Raw genomic sequence first — 19,110 nt, 5'->3', positions numbered from 1 at the left:
AAAACCGGCCACGAGAGATCATCCACCTTGCAGTTGCCGAAAGCTACAAATCACGGACCCAGTTTACGGGTTCCGTGTTCCGTTCACGTAAAACTTTTACGTGAACTGGTGTAAAACTCCGTGAATAACCGCGGCACTAGGCAATAGCCGTGAAATATGTTTTTCATATCGCGGGTGAAACTCCAGTGATATAGCTGATTCAGCGAAATCGATTAGTGTTTGGTGAGGAGGAAGAGATATGACGTATATGTTAGATGTGGGGATTGAACCGGGTATCATTCGGTTTATATTTAGACATATTAACCATTCGGCCAAAAATGTTCTTATGATGTATATACGACTGTTAGGATAAGATAACTCCACAACTTGTGGAGTATTACTAACCAATTATTAATAACTCTTGTATAGGATAAGAATTATTAATAACTGGTTCATAGCTTATGACCAATACGTTATGAAGTATACGCTAGGCTAGCGAGGGAGACAAGTAACACAATCATCTGAGAGTAGATAAGACACTTTCGTACAACATACCCTCACAACGGCTTTAGTCCTCGCATTTTTCTCGGCTTGGAACTGAGCTCAGAAGTTTCCGCAGAATTTCACGAAAGCTCACAAGCGCGACTTTGGTAGAAGTGTACAGAAACCATTAAAAAATCTTCCAAAATTTCCTCCCAGAATTTTCATACTCTCACCAACACACGTAGTTGATCATTTGCAGATTTTGTGATGTGGTTAATCTTCAAGACGATATCTATTATGGTATGCCTTTTTTTCTCTTTAGATTGATATTTTTCTGAAGTATTGGCAATCAGTTCGTGAAGAAAAAGAAGATGAATTTGGTCGACCCGCGTTACCAACAATTTCTCTAAATTGTGAAATATTCGATTCTTCAGGGAAGGCCATTGTAATTTTCCAGAGTTGTCACTAAAATTTTAATGATTTTTTCCCTGCAGAATACCGTAAATAAAATCGAACCGCATTTTCACAAGTCGTCGATTCGCCTGAAGGACCTGCCGGGAACAAGTCAATCCATTTTAAGTTGCGAATTGCATAGGCTGCCAGATAAGGTCAAAGGCCTGGTAGTCTCTGCTACGTGCTCGGATGTGGGTGTAAAAAGCGCGCGCCCTGGTGATCGATTATGTTTTTCAGCAATATAAGTTAAGGCATTTTAGGAGTATTGGATTGCAACCGAAAGGGTGATGGTGGAGGTCGCGGGTTCGATCCCCGGTGAGGGCATTTTTTTAGATATAATGTTGACCTTGCTGGACTGGTAACTGAAGCGAAGACAGTTGGAGGGGAAAATTGTGGTATGTCAATATGCGATGGGAATAGTAGCTCCGGTGTGGCCCTGTTGGTGATGATTAAACTCAAGGTTGGATTAGAAGTAAGAAAAATGTCATGTGCCGGGATAGAACCGGAGACCTTGTATTTTAGGGAGAACGATGGTTTGGAGTTAAGATTAATAAGAATGTCAGTGGACGAATGCCGAGAGATATGAGACCGGTGAGAGGCGGCTTCTTATATACGACGCATATAGTTACTCGCCAAGAAATTATGGAAATAAACAGTGGAGTAAAAATTGGAAAATATGCTGTACTGGAGTTTCACTCGTTTTACGCGAAGTGGCGTCGTAATACTCTGTGAAAAACGCGATATTTGTGGTGATATGCAGTAGTCGTGAAATATGTTTTTTCACTAGTGTTTTTTCGCACATCACTAGGGTGGTGAAACCTGATTATTGTCGAGTTTTATATTCTCGGGAAGGATCCTCCACATGCCCCCTCCAACAGGTCATTAGTCAAATCTTCACATCTACCAAGGACAAGGTTCGCAACGGCAAGTTTAGGAAGGACCCGAAGAGCGGGTGCATTGACATCGAGACGGCATTCGATGAATGCGAGGTGCATTTCCGATCGGAACAGCGAGCAAAGGAGACGTTTAAGAAGCATTTCGATGCATTAACGGATAGATATAAAAAGGTGGGGACAGTCTTGGCTGGCTTACTTGATGATTTTTATATTTTTGCCAGAAAAAATTTCTGGTGATCATTCTTTTAATAATGGGGTTTCACCTGTTTTACGTGACGTGGCGTCGTAAAACTCGGTGAAAAACGCGATATTCGCGGTGATATGCAGTAGTCGTGAGATATGCTTTTCACTAGTGTTTTTCTTCACATCACGGCAGAACCATTTCATAGTGGCAATCCTTTCTACGAATATGAAAAATTTAAGTGAAGATAATCTGTAAAGTGCGAATAAATAATTTATTAAAACTTTATTGTGAAAAAAAATTCCTAATCTTTCCATGAAAAATTTCATGTCGCAATTTTACCAATGCAGATTGAACTTTTTGTGCGGCGGGTCCCAACGTGGTTAGGTTTCCACGCAGCTTATGATGTGACCGATTTATGGTATGAAATAATTTTCAGAAATTAATGGCATCTGGAGAGACTCCAGAGAAAGCAGCAAGCTCGGCTCAGAAGTACGCGGCACTTCAACTGAAGCAAACAAAGGGAAAACAATTTCAAATTTTGTGGAAAAATAAAACTATGGAGAATATCAAAAAAGGAATGCATCCAGTGAGTTTATGAAATATTCGGATTGTTTTTAGAAATGTGAATATTCCAATATATGCCTCGGGAAATTATTTATCCGTTGGTGATTTTTAATGGTTATGATCTCGAAAACAATCGCTTTTGTCGATAATTTCCTTGAAAATTTCATCAGTTCAATTTCCGCGTACAGTATTTCGAGATGAAATTAATTTTCCACCGATGAGTTTAGTTTTTCGATAATTTGGATGTTGCATGTGCTTTATCATTGCGCGCGTCCTTGGCTGAATAGACTTCAGCTCGGTCGGGTAGAAGATGTTTTTTTGGTATTTTATCAGAGCTTCGGGTGAAATGTTAACGGAAAATGTAAAATCTTTACCAGATGAGTGCAATAATTTGACTTGCCGACTTTATATAAGACGAACTCATTGAAATAATTTCGTGGCGAGTGACGGAATCTTATTGCGTGATCAGATGAAAGCCCAATTATTAGCTAAGAAAGCAGCAATGGACGAAGCGATGTTTCTCGGTGAGGCCTGGGGTTCGATTCTCACGGATGGTTTAATCGTCGTCATTATTTGGTAAGGTCGGAAGGAGGAAGTGATGGAACAAGTAAGACGAGAAGCGGAAGAGGAAAGGCTTAATCTGGAGTTGGCCAATAAAGCTGCTAAGGAAAGATATGATTCGACCTGGGGTGGAAAAGTGAGTACAATCGAAAGAGTATTTCCACATAATGCAGTTTCGCAATATACATAGATTGGTACCGTCCGGACTCCGGATGGTCTTCGCTGGAGTTTCACCACCCTAGTGATACGAGAAACACTAGTGAAAGATATACTCCACGACTACTGCATATCACCGTAAATATCGCGTTTTTCACCTAGTTTTACGACGCCACTTCACGTAAAACGGGTAGTTGTGAAACTCCACCGAATCAGAAGTTTGTTACGACTATAGTTATTATGATGGTGTGTTTGAGAATGATTCTGGAGCGAGCGATGCAATTCTGTGTGTTCGTTAGTTCAATCATTTCTCAAGAATTAAATCCGTTGAACTTCCGAGACACATACCATTCGGGAGAGCGCAGCCCGTGCGTATCATAGAAAGTATGGGATGCTTCTCAACTTCAGCCATGTTGTTCACCGTGATGATGTGCAACAGAGAATGCGAGAAAAAGCACGAGCCGGGAATCGAACCGGCGACCGTTACAAACTATCTTCGTCTCGAAGGCGTAGTTGTTACACTCGTGAAATCATAATATGAGAAGTATAACTCTACTGTTCATTCAAGATGGTATTTTCTGTAGGTGAGTAATTTATACGGAAGTTGGTTCGGTGGGAGTAATGACAATTATGTGGAGACGGTTGAAGAGGTAGAGGAAGGTGGCAAGAAAAAGAGGAGGAAGAAAAAAGGACAATCCGGCTCGTGGTTTTGATAATGCCCATGGCATGTTATTAAGTATGCTGATGTTGTAACGTAATTCCTTGAGTTAGTGTGGGGTGAGAGGATAATAATTATTGTGATATAAAAACAGGATGAATTCTTCTAGAAGGCAAAGGTGGCTCTAGGATATTCAACTAAGACAGATTGTGAGGAGTGAGACCCGGAAATTTTCTCAGAGGTTATTCGCAGAAGTTGTGTTGGTCTCGCGGCACGGCATCACTCTCCAGATTCGGATGGGTCGCGGTGTCACGACAACGGGAAATGTTGATTCGTCCGACTCGAATCTTTTCAAAAACTTTTTACGTTTCACCGCACAGTTTGTAGTGTAGCTTGCATCAAAGTTGCTGTTGAGTTTTCGAATGGAGGAGAGCAAAGTCAAACATCTCGAGTGAGTTCACTCAGTTGTGACAGGCTGTATCATCTAAATTCTTGTCATATGGGTTAGAGCTATCTGACTACCCTATTCGAAACGTTTCAGCTGAAACTTTTGATGGCTTTCCACTGAAAACCCCATTTAAATTTCATAACTTTTGCGATGTACCCCATAATGGATCAAGTTGATCCGATCAACACATTCCCCTAGCCACAAAACTTGAATGAGGCCCCTTGGCAAGTGATTTTATAACTCTTATGACTAGCGGATGTGTTGTATTATACAAGCTGTATACTCGCGAGGCGTATTCCATATTGTAATTACGATCCCTAGTTGAACTTATGTCCTGGAATCTTACTTCGTTATTTGTTGTGGTTCTCAGGTGGTTCGATGCTGTACTGTTCAGCCAGCTAGTTTCGAAATTAAGTGGCTATTGACGACAGACTGTCGCACAACCCAACATCGCTACGTTCGCTATGATAACCATTCGTATCGAATAATGACCAAATGGACCAGAGATCAAGTACGTTAGATACTTGAAAGTTCCGAGCAGGAACGACCAAATACACGAACTTCTCCCGAAAAAATTTTCCCAATAGCTCTCGAAATGCGAACTTCATGCTAACCTTCACAGATTAGAATGAAATCTCCAACACGTCACAGACATAAACTTGTAAGCCGCAACCATTTGGCAATAAGTCTGATGGTGAGTACAAGTGAGACAAGAGCTAATGGATAAATGACGGAGCCGATTGGTTCGACACATCAATATGAAATATGATCGGATCAGAAATGTCAAAATGTTTCCATAGGTAGCACATGAATTGCTACTGAGCTACAGCAAAGAGTACGGAAGGGGACTGGCCGAGTGAAGTCCTGCAATGCCACTCATCATCGGCATCGAAGTATCATTCGGTCGTTCCCGAACCAACTCACAAAGATAAACATTAGCTTAAGCGGGGCACTCCCAATTTTTTCTATCCTTATACAGAGCCCTAGCACCTGGTGAAGGTAGCACCATGTACAAGTACTTCAAATCGAGGGTTATGGAGGGCTGTAGGGCATATGGGTTGAGGTAGCCCTTGGAGTCTTCCAAAAGTTTGTCACACTCAGGCCCCTCGAAAACAACTCGAAGATAACTCTCCTTCTTCCTCGGTATGAAGTGATACTTACATGTGTAAACTTTCTTAGGGCCAAGTGGTCTTTTCTGATGGATGAGGATAACTTCGCCAGTGAATTTGAACTCTATGCTGATGATATACTCTCCGTATTGTCCGAACTCATTCTGGCACGGCGTGTAAACACCGTGAAAACCACGAACGCCCATACCGTAGATGATCATCAGACTGGTGATGAGATGCAGAACTCCCATGTTACAGATAGTTAACTGAGCGCCAAATTGAGTCCACGACGATCCCCACGGCTCGTGGGCCAGTGGCCCACGACTCATGGCGAGGACTCTTCATTGAGGAGAACAAGTCATTGACTCCATTGGAGTTCCATTAGCAAGATGCATAGAACAGTTTCACGCAAGCTGTTCCACGCGACTCGCGAGACTCGAGCTGTTTCACGTTCAGTTTTCACTCCGAAAAAGTACTCCTCACTGACGGCGCTGGTCACTGATCTATACTGCTCATAGGCTGCTCAAATCAACACACTAGAAGTTCACAGTGAACCGTTCATTTAGTAGCGTTCTACTTGAGACTAACTCGATGGGTGCATTGAAAAGCCAAACCAACAGCTCAATAACCAGCCCCTGGGTCGTTTAGATCGTCTCTGCATCTGATTGCGTGGAAGTCCATGATAAGGTTCGTACATCCGATGATTGTTCTACGGTGAGTCCGGTAGGGTCTTGTGGAGCTGATGATTAGATCTTGGCGGTATCGATCAACCACTGTGGGAAAACACACATACAGGAGGAGTTTGCTTTCCTTTCGGACACAGTCAGCATTCGTTTACAATGAGAGTTTCGAATCGTGACGGCCACCCCGTGACCCACCCAAAAGACGTCCCATAAATACTCCACGTCACGTCACCAACTTGGTGACGTGACGTGGAGTCACGTGATCGGTGATGACCGTAAGCTCGGCTTTTTACGAACTACCTTTTCCAACCAATAAAACCCTACTTGTGCCATGACTGTCAGAGCTGACGACGACTACAACTTAACAAAAAGAAACGGTAAATTTCCGCCCCTATGTGTTGAAATGGTATATCTTTAATGAGGATTCTTCATTCAATACAAATATATCACTGGGATCGAAATCTGGATTCGGGTCAGCAGCTGAAGTTGTCTGGACATCTAGAAAATGCTGGCGATAACTAGCAGGGTACTCGAGCGGAGGGCCAGCAGGGTAACTCCAGACAACTTCCCAAACTAACACGATTAGCAGGCCGGATATCAGGGCGACCGACTGGTTTGTATGATCTCATGCGAGGCGACGACGATGCTCAGCTCACTGGAGGAACTCACGGAAAGTATATCATGGTGATTATGGCTAATGTGTTCGAGGAATGTGTTCGGCATTGCAATGCTATAGGCGTGGAAGAGAAGGACATTTTGCTAGACTGTAAGTTCACCGATAGAGGTTGGTCCAGATGGCCGGCAGAGAGCCGAGTTTCTCACGCTGGCTGGAACCAGCAACCTATCGATAGGAGTCCTATCATAGGACTGGAATCTCTCTAAAGCCAGCTAGCGAGCCTTGGTGCTCGACTGGCTCGGCAGAGAGCAGTCAAGGACCAGTATCTCAGAGCACGTGGCCGCCTAGAAGCTTCTATGATCAAGCTTCCTTTGATGAGTCACAATGGGTAACCAATAGAGATTTCTTCTCAAACCAGACCTCAAAAGGTCGTGGTAAGGGGCGTAAAGGAGGAAAGGGCAAGGCCAAGGGGTACGGTTATCGGCAGGGTATTGTCCAGAGAGGACAGGCTCCGAGGAAAAGATATGAAGTGAGTCTGCTGGAGTCAAATCGCAGACAGCATGATGACCAAAGTTCGCCTAATATTTCGGTGCACCGACGAGATAAGGAGGAGAAAGCAGAGGATGCTGCTCACTCCATGATCGATCCTCGAGAGAAGGACGACTTCCTTGCCATGCCCCTATATGTGAATGCCGGTGATATTGGACAAGATGTATCGAGACGCCAAATCCTGGCCACTTCCATATCACCAAGGCATGACTTGCCAGGTGTGAGAACACTCATCGACACCTGTTGCAGTATAAGTCTGGTGAGTCGAGAGCATGCTAACTATTTACAATCGTTGGGCTATCGTTGCGGTAAGGTGGCATCTCCCATCGAAGTCGGTATGGCATCTGAAGAAGCGACCTTCACAACGTCACTAGTACAAGAAGTACCAATGTGTTTCGATGGTGAGAAAGATCATTCTGTGCGGATGGAATGTCCTGTGATTGATGGACTCCAGTGGCCCTTGATACTGGGCATCAACCACCTTACTCTGCTCAATGCTCGTATTAACTGTGTTGATCGAATTGTTCAAATCGACCACAATCACTGGCGTACTGTGCTTGACTGTACGGAGAGTACATCAGGCTCTCGCAGCGGCTTGTTTATGAATACTGCTGACCTCGTCCGTTGTAATTTCTCCACTCTCCTCCAGCCAGGCTGGACCAGCCTGGGCTCAATGAAGTAAATGTGTGCTTTTCACAACAGCATGTATCACTACCGAGCTGTACTACTATTGCAAGCACTACGACTATATGATAAGCACTACGACTATTGCAAGCACTACTGCTATGGCAAGCGCTACGACTATATGATGAGCACTACGATTATATGATAAGCACTACTACTACTACTATATGATAAGCACTACTACTATGGCAAGCACTACTGCGACACTTGGCAGCACTTTCTCTTATAATTCAACACATCAATCCCTCTCGCATGTTTCAATAGAGCCGATCCGAACATTGATCCACGGCGCGAACTCAGAACTCGGCACTTGTGCATGGAGAGCGAAGAATTATCTATTCCAAATCCCCGACTACACGGCTACGTGTGACATCAGATCTTCGCGTTCGTAGAAAATGGCGATTGGGATACAAACATTAAGTGGACAATCCATCCAACGAGGGAAAGGCCAGAAAAATAGACGAAAGTTCACGAAACAAGTACGTGGATGGCTCTGTCGTCAGAAAATGAAGTCGAAATGGGAAAATTATACCGTCCCTCTTCCAAGCATCTTATCAACAGCCGCCGCAGCATTCACGCGGCCGAAGGAGAGAGTCTTTTCTCCTTTATTATCCTTGACACCTTTGGTGGCCGTATCCATGATGACACTTTTGATGTAAGCAGGAGTCAGCTTAGTCTTCAGTGAAGGCTCAAGGCTGTAGAGCATCCCAGCTATACCCGCTACGATAGCGGCGGCACCCGAAGTGCCCGTACCCCTGCTGTACCCCTCATTAAGATTTGTTTCAGCTAAATTGTAACCTGGAGCGGCAATGTCAACAGCTGAGCCAAAATTGCTTTCGTCATCAAGCTGCATTTTGGTACCATTGGTGGCTGCAACACAGAAGATTCCTCCACCGTGTAGTCCCCGGCGGGAACAAGGATAGTATTCGGTCTTGTCCATGTCCAGATGCCTATTCCCTGCAGATATCACAACGAGCATGCCAGCTACAGCAGCTCTCCGAATTATCTGCATCAGCAATGGGACGGGTGCTGTGAACCCATCCGTTAACAGGACCACTTTAACATCACCTTTCTTCTCACGGATGAGATATTCGAAAGCCTTAGTGTCATTGACGTTAGTCGGTATCTCACCCCTGAATATGGGCAGTATGCTTACACCGTCCAGAATACCCGCAATACCGATCTTGTTATTTCTGATAGCACCAATGATGCCAGCCATGTTGGTTCCATGCGGTCCTCGAGGTCTGGTATCGCTATTATCATCAACGATGTTGTAGCCCTCGATGACGACGCCCTCCAAATCAGGATGACTTGCTTCGATTCCATTGTCTATAGTCGCGATGGTCACGTGTGTTCTCTTCGGAGCAGAGTCTACGATGCCCCAAGCCTTCGGTACAGAGATGGCCTCAAGATAATCCTTCTGCATATAATAGAATTGGTCGTTGGGATCGCCGCCGTTCATAGGACCGAGCCCGCGGATATGTTCATTCCCACCCACCCTAGCCTTGACATGAACATAGTCGCACGAGAAGAACCAGAATAATGTTACGAGAGGCTTCATTGTGACTCACAATGAACGAACACGCAACGAACGCGCAAAGAACAACTCATTGTAGTGCCTCACAATTTGTGAGGCACTAGAATGAGTTGTTCGTTGCGCCGAAGTGTACGCGTAAACTACCCCGAATGACGGATCATTCGTGTTGGCACGTACCTTACGGGTCACTCTCTTAGTAGTAACACCCGCACTGGTTGACTCAACAACACTTGGGATAGCCATAATAGGGAAACCCATAGACGCTGAGATTGGGAGAGGCATACGTGAAACTGGCGCCCGCAGAATTAAGATACACTGCGAGACCAGATTCACGTATGCAGACCCGGACGGTTACACGAGAGGATGAAAGCCCGACCGCATTCCAAGTTGAAATTTTCAACCCCGAAATGTAACCACTCCAGGTCCCCCAGCGTCAAAAAAGGGACGGGAAGGGAAGACGTTTAATCAACACACATAAGATGGCGGACATCTCCCGATCACGCTGCGTTTAGCCTACTAGCCAACCGCAAGTAGTGCCGAACGCACAATTAATTGGCGCACACCATTGGCACACACTTTTTCAATTATGTCTTCCAAGAGAGTACCTCAGCTGAGTGTTTCCCCTCCAAGAAATCCTAGTGTATTTCTCTACGACGGAAACCCATAGACGCTGAGGTTGGGAGAGGCATACATGAAACTGGCGCCCGCAAAATGAAGATTCATTGCGAGACCAGATTCACGTATGCGGACCCAGACGGTTACACGAGAGGATGAAAACCCAACCGCATTTCAACCCCGAAATGTAACCACTCCTGCCCCAACTCGACAACCTAAACGTCAGACACGGTACTCAGGAAGCAAAGACAAATAATCAACCACATTCCCATCAGGGAGACTGAAATATATTACACGTTGAACTGGTATTCAAGTCATAGCCAGGATCTAGCCACCACTAGAGGCAAGTTGTTACTCTCAATAATTATTCGAGCCTAGTGCGCCTTATTAGGGAGCGTTATAGAAGTGCTGTATGATGAGGCACACTACTGGCTAGTAGTGCTAGACGACCCGGGTCCTGGAGACCATACTCGCCGGATTAATCACTAATCACCGGTAAATAAGAAATCTAGCTATGAGTAAATAAACAATTGGTTACCCTTGTGGATTCATCCAACCAAAAGGCGCGAAACAATCCATGAATGGATTACTATGATTGACAGACGATGGGAAATACGTTAACCGGAAATCATCGGCTGGCCTCCCTCTAGGAGGCACCCAGGTTGAAGACCTGCTTCCCCAATCCAGCAGATGCAGACCGGTAAGTGCGCCATTGAGATGATAACATCAACACTGCACCCAATAACACCATCGAAACACAGCTACCTCATGACATCTCGTCATTATTAATGACTCATCGAAATAGTGCTCTTATCTACACGCTGACAGATCCGATCTGTCAGATCGTTACTGATAAGGACTGACGCGAGAGATGCAAACCGCCAGCACCTATCGCAGTGATCTCTTCCGTACGCAGACATAATACAACGGGAGGAAGACCAACGTCCATGATCTATCAAATCAGACAGCAAAACTCCAGCATGCAGCAACAAGTTTGTTCCGGTCCATCTCATAGAATGAGACGTTCCGCGACCCTCTCAGCCAGAAGCTCGTTGTATAAGGTCTCGCAAGTCCAAGTCGAGTTCTTTGTATGAAGTTCCGAACAGAGAACCACCGTGATCTTGAGTCGAGGAGCACCACCCCTGCAATCTATGGAGAGGGTACACCACTTCTTTGCATGAATCTAGGCTCGGGCTGCAGCAACCTATCGTGGCAACGGGACGTCGGCGACGTCCCGTCGCCACCACTCGAATTTCTTGCCTTGTAAGGGTGCGGGCCTTGATTGGATCCCTCCAACCTAGACAACGGCCTGCTCCTTGTAAAGCCAAACGTACTAATTCTTTATCTTGGACCGAAACATCCCCTGCATGCCTCCTATTAGAGCATTGGAGTTTTCCCACATAGTCTATTATTGTCTCTGCCTTGACTCTCCCTCCACGAGTCAGTGCTGAAATGTATACAACCAGGCTGTGACCCGTCAGAGGCCAAGGCTCGTTCAGCCTGAACGAGCATTGGCCGGTGTTAAGAAGATCTTTCGACTATTCCCTGAGATCGTTGCTCAGAGTGGTAAGCAATCCCGCTGGTTCTCTCTTCTTGGTCGCTCTATCCGTCGCTTGAACGATAGACCGTTTTTGGGTTCTACACCGTTTGAGATATTTTATGGAAGGTCTCGTAATCATGAAGAGAAGCTCCGCTACGATGGTATCACTCGGAGTGATTCACTCCAACTGGTAGTCCTGCTTTGGCTGATTTGAATGACCAGAGACGAGCAGTTCGGGAAGATTTTGAGCAACAACGTGAAAGCCGTCATCCTGATCGCTCTTATCGATCCCGCTCACTCAAGTTGAAGCCTGATCAACGTGTGGTGATCTATCGCTCAACTACTAAACCTGGTCATACTGGTGGTACTGTTAAGAACGTGGTCTATAAGGTGTTGTATCAGAATGGAGTTGATGTCTGTCTCCGTCTCATTAGTGATCAGTCCTTATCGAATCTTCCAGGAGAAGGTCCGAGGGATACCGTAGAGCATGTAAAGAATCTTCGCCCTTATTATGCTTGAGCGGTATCAAGCTCATGGCGAAGAGGGGGTCGAGTTGTAATGTGAAGATGCGCTCTAATTGTGTAATTGTATCTTTTTATCCTTAGCTACGTAGCGAGCTAAAGGATCGCTTATTGGGTGAGAGTCAAGAATACGTGTTGTTACTTTTCCTTATGCCCACTACCTTGCGTTCCCCCAGTAAAACAGAAACCGACCCTGACATCTGTAGCTCCTACGGAGGAGGAGGATGTAGTGCATAATGCACTGTGCATTTCCTGCATCGTTTTGCGCTTGGTTTGTTATGAAAGTAAAGCGTGAACTCCACAGTGTGAAGGTTTCGTTTGGGTATCCATACGACCGCCAAGTGGTTGTAAATTTGCACGAACTGCGTGAGTACACAAATTGTCTAACTGCAAGAAGTGTAAGAAAATGTGATGAAATTACGCACGATGTAGATTTAGGAATGGACTGAGAAGAGTAGAGTTAGAGCTGAAAGAGGCGTTTAGAATGAATAAGTAGGAAGTAACGTATTAGCGGGGCATATGCTGAAAATGGGGTAGCATGTAATTAGAAGTTGTGGAAGAAATTTGAAAATGTGAAATATTAACGCACGATTATATCCACCTAGCTTAAAAGTATTAATAATTAATAATGTCGTAATTGAGCGTTTCCGCAGGGCGAGCGAGATACAAAATTACGCTCAGCGGAGCGACGTGGATTGTCACAGAGAATCACCATGCTTCAACGAACCCTATAACGCCAAGTAGGCATCAACAAGTGATGGTTCCTCAAGACAAGGACAATAAAACAAACTGCATTCGCCTACGTTGTTGTCCGAAAACAGTAATGCATAAGACCACTACTGTAAAGGAGATAATATTCTCGCTTACTCCATTTCTTTATATCACAATAGATAACCACGTAATAGTATTTCATCCAAAAAGCAGAAACTAGTCGATGCCCTTCCGACCGAATCGACGATGGGCCGGAGAACAATGTAGTTAACCCAGGTCCTCTGGTAGTTTGAAAAATGCTACCAGAAACGCATTAGAGCGTCGACTTTGTAGAATACAGACCAGTACCGTAGTGGCACGACATATCAGTTGTGACGTGACGGGTACATCAGAATATCACACTTATGATGAACAAAAAATTCAAACAGAATAAATTCTTGAAACCACGAACGCCATACCGTAAACCTCCCAAATCGGGTTTCCGAGGACCCCCAGCTAGGCTCCTTTACATCTCATAAAGAGCTACATCTTTGCACAGCACTTCGCATAATAGCAACTTCAAGCCGAAGCGAATAAGTAAATCCCCACGAGGCGCGTCTTCAACTACCTCCTTCACAGAAGCGCACTCTTAACCAACTCAAGAGCCATCATTTTGAAACGATTATTGGTATGAACCGGCGGAACAATTAACGCCTTGTAAAACGGTATAATGCACCATCTGAACCTCATTATAAAAGCCTCGGAAATCGACAAGGTCTGTAATCTATTTTCTATTATCACTCGTTTTTCTCCTGTTGCTACTACCACTATCCAATTTCTTGAATATGCTACTGAAGAACCCTCCTAAATACCACTGATCAGGATTCCTGCTTGGAAATGTCGGCCCTTCCTTCCGCACTGGAGCTACATCCGAGCTGTTCAACGAAGTAGACATTGGTTTCACGTTAGGGGAGGAGTCCACGTTCTCTCGTGCTGTCGAAGCTGCTTGAGGCTCCGGGGGATTCTCAACGGCAGTCTGAAAAAAAACTATTTCCATTTTCATACAAGACGTTTTTACTCGGGTATAACCTGCCAGAATCAAGTTTCACACATTTTAATTCCAATCCTAAGAACTCCGAGGAATTCTATTCAACACGGCGAATAGTCTACACGTAAAAACCCAGACCCCTTGCTTCGCTCCGCTAAGAAATATTACATTTTCTTCAATTTCTCGTTTCCTCTGATTTTCCTTTATAAAAGGATGCTCTAACACGTCTCTTGCCGAGAGCCTCTTTTTTGGATCCAATTCGAGCATCTTGAAAACCAAATCCTTCGCCTCAGGAGACATATTAGCACATCGATCACCGCGGTATCTAAAAGCATCACGAAAAATACGCGCAATCACTGCGAGAAGTCTTCAAGGACAGAAATTTTCTAGAACCATATCGTTCTGACGACCCAATGGCGTAGGCTGAACTTTTTATACTAGAATTTTACCCGTTTTACGAGAAGTGGCGTAATACCCCATGTGAGAAACGCGATATTCGCGGTGATATGAAATGAATAAGAAAACTCTTGCTGTTAAATTTTTTGATACAATCTTGCGCGTTATCCTGATCCTTCTTCGAGTAAACTACCATCGAATTTGGTCAGCGTGCCCTAACTCAGCCATGGTTCGTGGTCAATCATATAAATGAATATTAGAACTATTCTCATGCTCAGAAGTAGTGATGGAGTTTCACTACCCTAGTGATATGAAAAACACTAGTGAGAAACATATTTCACGACTACTGCATATCACCGTGAATATCGCCACTTCACGTAAAACGGGTAGCCGTGAAACTCCAATGTTCGAGGCTTCGAATTTCTCCCAATCGCCGAATTAGCCAAGTTTTCGTTCTAAACTATCAAAATCAAATACACTGAAGCTTCCTAAGGCAATGGTATGCAATAATAACTGTAGTCATAACAATCATAATTCACCATCCATACTCAACAGAGCTGCCTGCATCGAACTCGGCTAATATCGAGAGCGAAAGTTCTGCATTCAAGTCATACGTGCAAATCCTTCATAGTGCGTCGTCCAATTTAATAAAAAGATATAAAACCCAACGACCCCGTCCATAACTTACTCGCACAAGACTTTATCCAAACCGCATTTCTGCGCCCGATGTAAACTGCCTTTATACTGATCAACATTCTTGCATTCAAACGGCATCTCCCCAGTGAGCATCACAAAAAGGATAACCCCAGCGGAGAATATATCACATTTCTCATCATAGCATCCAGTGAACACTTCAGGGCCACAGTAACTACAACCAAATCGATCAACAGCCTCATACACACTACATATCTCCTCCCCTATGATTACCCTGTCGTGCCAACAACCGACATAGATCTTCGAGGATGAAGAGTATCCGTACTTACCACAGAAGACGACCCCGTTCCTAAGACCAAGCCGAATAGAACACCCTCTCCTATAAGAAGTGTTAGCGCTAAAGCCTCGCAAGGATTTATGTTTCTTGCATACTTAAGATTAGAATTATCAATCCCCTGGACCGGAAAATCGATATCGATAGACCTCATGGAGTCATATCTTAAAATCTTATCAATGCATATGAATCTTATAAAGTCTTCATCCTAAAGTTGATAAAGTCTTATCGATAACATCGATCAAGATTTTATCAATGTGTAGGAATAGAACCCACGCCCTCCCGAACGACAAACAATCACTCTAACCACTACACCAATAAGACATACCAATCCTCTTAGCTGGCTGAGACAACTCAGTAGACTCCCCCTCCAAATGCTTCCTCTCCTCCTCTTCAGCCATAATCTGCTTCTCCAATGCCGAGCCCATTGGCATCGGCGTGCGAGCGTCATACGGATTCCTGCTCGTAGCACTTCCTGAACAACAACAACAACAACAACCACAACATGAAAACTTGGAATGATGATACTCAATTTCAAGCGGAGCGAAGATACCTGCCATAAATGTGCGAGAAGTAGGCTAACATCGCGCGACACCAATGTTGGTGACAATATGAAAATTCCGATAAAATGTCGGGAAATTCTTGCTGATTTTCGCTCACTTCTACCCGAAGTCTTGTGCAGACTTCTATAATTAGTGAGGAAATTCCTCAACTCAGCTGAGGAAAGTGATTACATAAATTTCACCAACACTGCACTGGTGATACGAAAGGCAGCGTAGGGTCGCAAGGTGCACCCAAAGTCCTTCTAGTTTCCCCGGCCCTTCCATCCGACAAATCATCACCACTCCTTTTGATATTCTCTATGAATCAAATAAAACATATTAGTCCACTCCTCGTCATCGCACATAAGATAAGATATGCAAAGATATTCTTCCGCGTGCGCACAAGGCCAGACATCCAACCACTTCACCAAGTAGTCAGAGTCACTACTAAAACTCATTTCCCATTGTTACGCCAATTCTAGATCGCTCCATCATCAATTTCCCGATCCTTTTAAGAGATATACTTCCGCGTGCGCACGCCGAGATCAATATTCCGTCAAAACTCGAGTTTCAGCCGCGATATGAAAGAAAACACTAGCGAACAAGTTATACCACAGTTCACTTCGCGGCAAACGACTGCGTTATCGGTCGCGTACATATACACATCTTGAATTCAAAGCTCTATTCCATCGTAAAATCCGAATCGAACTTCTTTCATCAATCTCCCAATCCACCAACTATGAAAAAGATATTCTTCCAAGTGCGCGCACCGACTCCCCGTAGTACTACCAAAATCAACCAACTTCAACGCCGCGCCAGGAGTGTCGTTCTCAAACATGAAATTCTCCGGTTTTAGATCTCTGTGCATGCCACCCTGCGTATGCAGGAAGTTTGTGGCGCGCGAAATTTGCTCAAGAATGAAAGCAGCCTTTTCTTCCGCTGAAGCCAAAAACAGATTGTCATGACCGCCCGCCACGAAGTTATTCACTTACTGACGGGACGATTACTTATAATGTAATCAAACAGATCGGGACCAGTGTAAAGCTCCATGACGATATACATACGATGCGAATCCTCGAGAAATTGTATATATCTGAGTCGCAAACCACACCACTGAGCAGAGCAGATAAACTTCACTGCGCCACAAAATTACTGCGAGTCGTAGAAAATTCATTCATAATTTTTAATCGATTTCGAACAACTACTTTTTTCAAGATGCGTAGATAAAGAATTCGTAGCAGTCTATCTCAACCTTTCAAATCTCATCTAATTTTCGAGATGCGCGGAAATTCATTTCCACCAAATCACCCTATAACAAAATTCCAAAGATAATATCTCAACACGCACAGCGAAGATTTCTCTCCTCTACGAAACCTACTTAGTAATATTAGGATGTTTAGCCGCTAGGGCTGCGATGAGAAGCTTAGAGCCAAATCGAGCACGCAGAGTGTTACCCGAGGACTTCTCGATCACCTGATTGAAGTAACAACGCCTCACACTTTCATCATCATCCTCATCGACGACGACGACGACCACGACGCTATACAGTCGGGCAGACGGCAAGTTCGAACGAAATACGAGTGGTCATTATTAATGGAGTTTCACCACCCTAGCGATATGAAAAACACTAGTGAAAAATATATTTTACGACTACTGCATATCACCGCGAATATCGCGTTTTTCACAGAGTATTACGCCACTCCACGTAAAACGGGTAGTTGTGAAACTACAATGATGATAATGGTCATCATCATTTTGAAGCTGCGGAAAAACTGTCCATCGCAAATCCAAGTCATACCATATTCCCAACAATAAAAGAACACAATAAGAATACGGTGCTCACCTTTACGCATAGTCCCTGCTCTTGCCTAGCTGGATCGAATTCATAGGCGTCGCAAGAGGCATCATCAGGGGCCGAACATGTCCAGAATTTCTAAAGACAAACACGTAGCGTTACACAGTGTTGAAGGAATTTATATTTTTGCTTTCCTCAGCTGAGTTCAGGATTTCCACAGCTATAGAAGAGAAGTCTACGGAGGAATTCACGTAGAAGTGTAGAGAAACCAAAAACAATTTCCTCCCAGAATTTTCATATCGTGGTTGATCATGTGCAAATTTTTCCTCGCCGATTCACCACATTCCTCGCCGCGAATTCGGTTATAGAACTAATTAAAATCGCGAGTAGGATACGATTTTCCAACTAAAACTAGTCGAAAAATATCGGAAATTTCACAAAATTTCCACAAATTTTTCATCCCCCTTAAAATCACTTTACCGCTGGTTTCTTAGAACGCCCTTCATCCTCTGATCTCCCCTTTGCATAGGCTGATAACTCCGATTGCATCCTCGTACACTCGTACACCGAGCCAAAACTACCACTACCGACTCTGTCGCCAATTTCTATATAATCTTCTATGCTTCTCTCCTGCGGAATGACCACGAAATAGTCATCCCAGTGCCGCTCGATTTCGTCGTATCTGATTAACCTCATACATATCGATTCAGCGTCACCAAATTTTCCAATATATGATATGTTGAAAACATATTTCACTTCGCGGCAAATACATTCAATGTTTTACGTCAAACGAGGTAATTTACCCGGTTTAATTCGCGAAGTTTTTTCAGTCCACCTAATACGCGACTATCGCGCTCTTCACATAGAGTACTACTACGCCACTTCACGTAAAACGGGTGAGACTTCCTCGAACTCATATTACTCTCAATGACAGTGTCATTATGACACTACCGACGATTTCCAATACATGAACGTGGCTAAGGCGAATTCTCCCCATTTTAATACTCACCTAGGATCGCCCTTCGGCCTAGTCAAGCAGAACTGAGCAAAGAAAGATATCGATCTCGGTGACTGTTGCTGCAATTGAAGTTGCATTTCCCGGCGCTCCTGCATAGTCTGTCTCCTCATATCCTCTAGCATAGATGTTGATTTACCCTCCATTTCAGAGCGATCAAATGGGCTCAACTAACACATCACCTTCCCAATAGCTCAACCGGTTATACCCCTATACTCCTACACCACCGATCCAGGTTCGATCCCCACGCTCTCCTTTTTCACTGTAACACATTATCATCATCATTTCCATAAAATCCGCTATAAAAGGCGATAAGACAACAGCATTAGCAGATGGTAATTTTCCACCCCAATTCAATCGATCTTTCAATCGTCTTCGGGAGGGATCGAATCCCCGTATA

At 44.2% G+C, this 19,110-nt stretch overlaps 4 protein-coding genes across 4 annotated transcripts; 1 reads left to right on the top strand and 3 right to left on the bottom strand.

Annotated features, from left to right (window-relative positions):
* Positions 1–1,360: 1,360 nt before the first annotated feature.
* Pmar_PMAR026964 (hypothetical protein) lies at positions 1,361–2,904 on the top strand (the record flags this gene model as incomplete). Its single annotated transcript, XM_002773090.1, has 5 exons — positions 1,361–1,387; positions 1,438–1,506; positions 1,794–1,982; positions 2,432–2,581; positions 2,893–2,904. The coding sequence occupies 5 exons, from the start codon at positions 1,361–1,363 to the stop codon at positions 2,902–2,904; spliced, it is 447 nt and encodes a 148-aa protein (XP_002773136.1).
* A 2,418-nt stretch (positions 2,905–5,322) lies between these two features.
* Positions 5,323–5,742, bottom strand: Pmar_PMAR026963 (hypothetical protein; the record flags this gene model as incomplete). Its single annotated transcript, XM_002773089.1, has 1 exon — positions 5,323–5,742. One exon carries the CDS (start codon positions 5,740–5,742, stop codon positions 5,323–5,325), a length of 420 nt encoding a protein of 139 aa, XP_002773135.1.
* A 2,600-nt stretch (positions 5,743–8,342) lies between these two features.
* On the bottom strand, positions 8,343–9,599 carry Pmar_PMAR026962 (thermitase, putative). Its single transcript, XM_002773088.1, has one exon. It carries the CDS (start codon positions 9,582–9,584, stop codon positions 8,550–8,552), a length of 1,035 nt encoding a protein of 344 aa, XP_002773134.1. The 5' UTR covers positions 9,585–9,599; the 3' UTR covers positions 8,343–8,549.
* A 4,111-nt stretch (positions 9,600–13,710) lies between these two features.
* On the bottom strand, positions 13,711–18,769 carry Pmar_PMAR026961 (conserved hypothetical protein; the record flags this gene model as incomplete). The annotated part of the gene is made up of 9 exons (XM_002773087.1): positions 18,705–18,769; positions 18,176–18,377; positions 17,744–17,833; positions 17,279–17,373; positions 16,893–16,993; positions 16,635–16,839; positions 15,059–15,238; positions 14,143–14,299; positions 13,711–13,962 (listed from the first exon to the last, which is right to left on the bottom strand). Exons 2-9 carry the CDS (start codon positions 18,242–18,244, stop codon positions 13,711–13,713), a joined length of 1,149 nt encoding a protein of 382 aa, XP_002773133.1. The 5' UTR covers positions 18,245–18,377; positions 18,705–18,769.
* Positions 18,770–19,110: the final 341 nt, after the last annotated feature.

Source organism: Perkinsus marinus (genome assembly GCF_000006405.1).
Source record: "Perkinsus marinus ATCC 50983 genomic scaffold scf_1104296959400, whole genome shotgun sequence".
NCBI classification, from domain to species: Eukaryota; Perkinsozoa; order Perkinsida; family Perkinsidae; genus Perkinsus; species Perkinsus marinus.
This window is presented reverse-complemented; position numbering and strand designations above follow the sequence as displayed.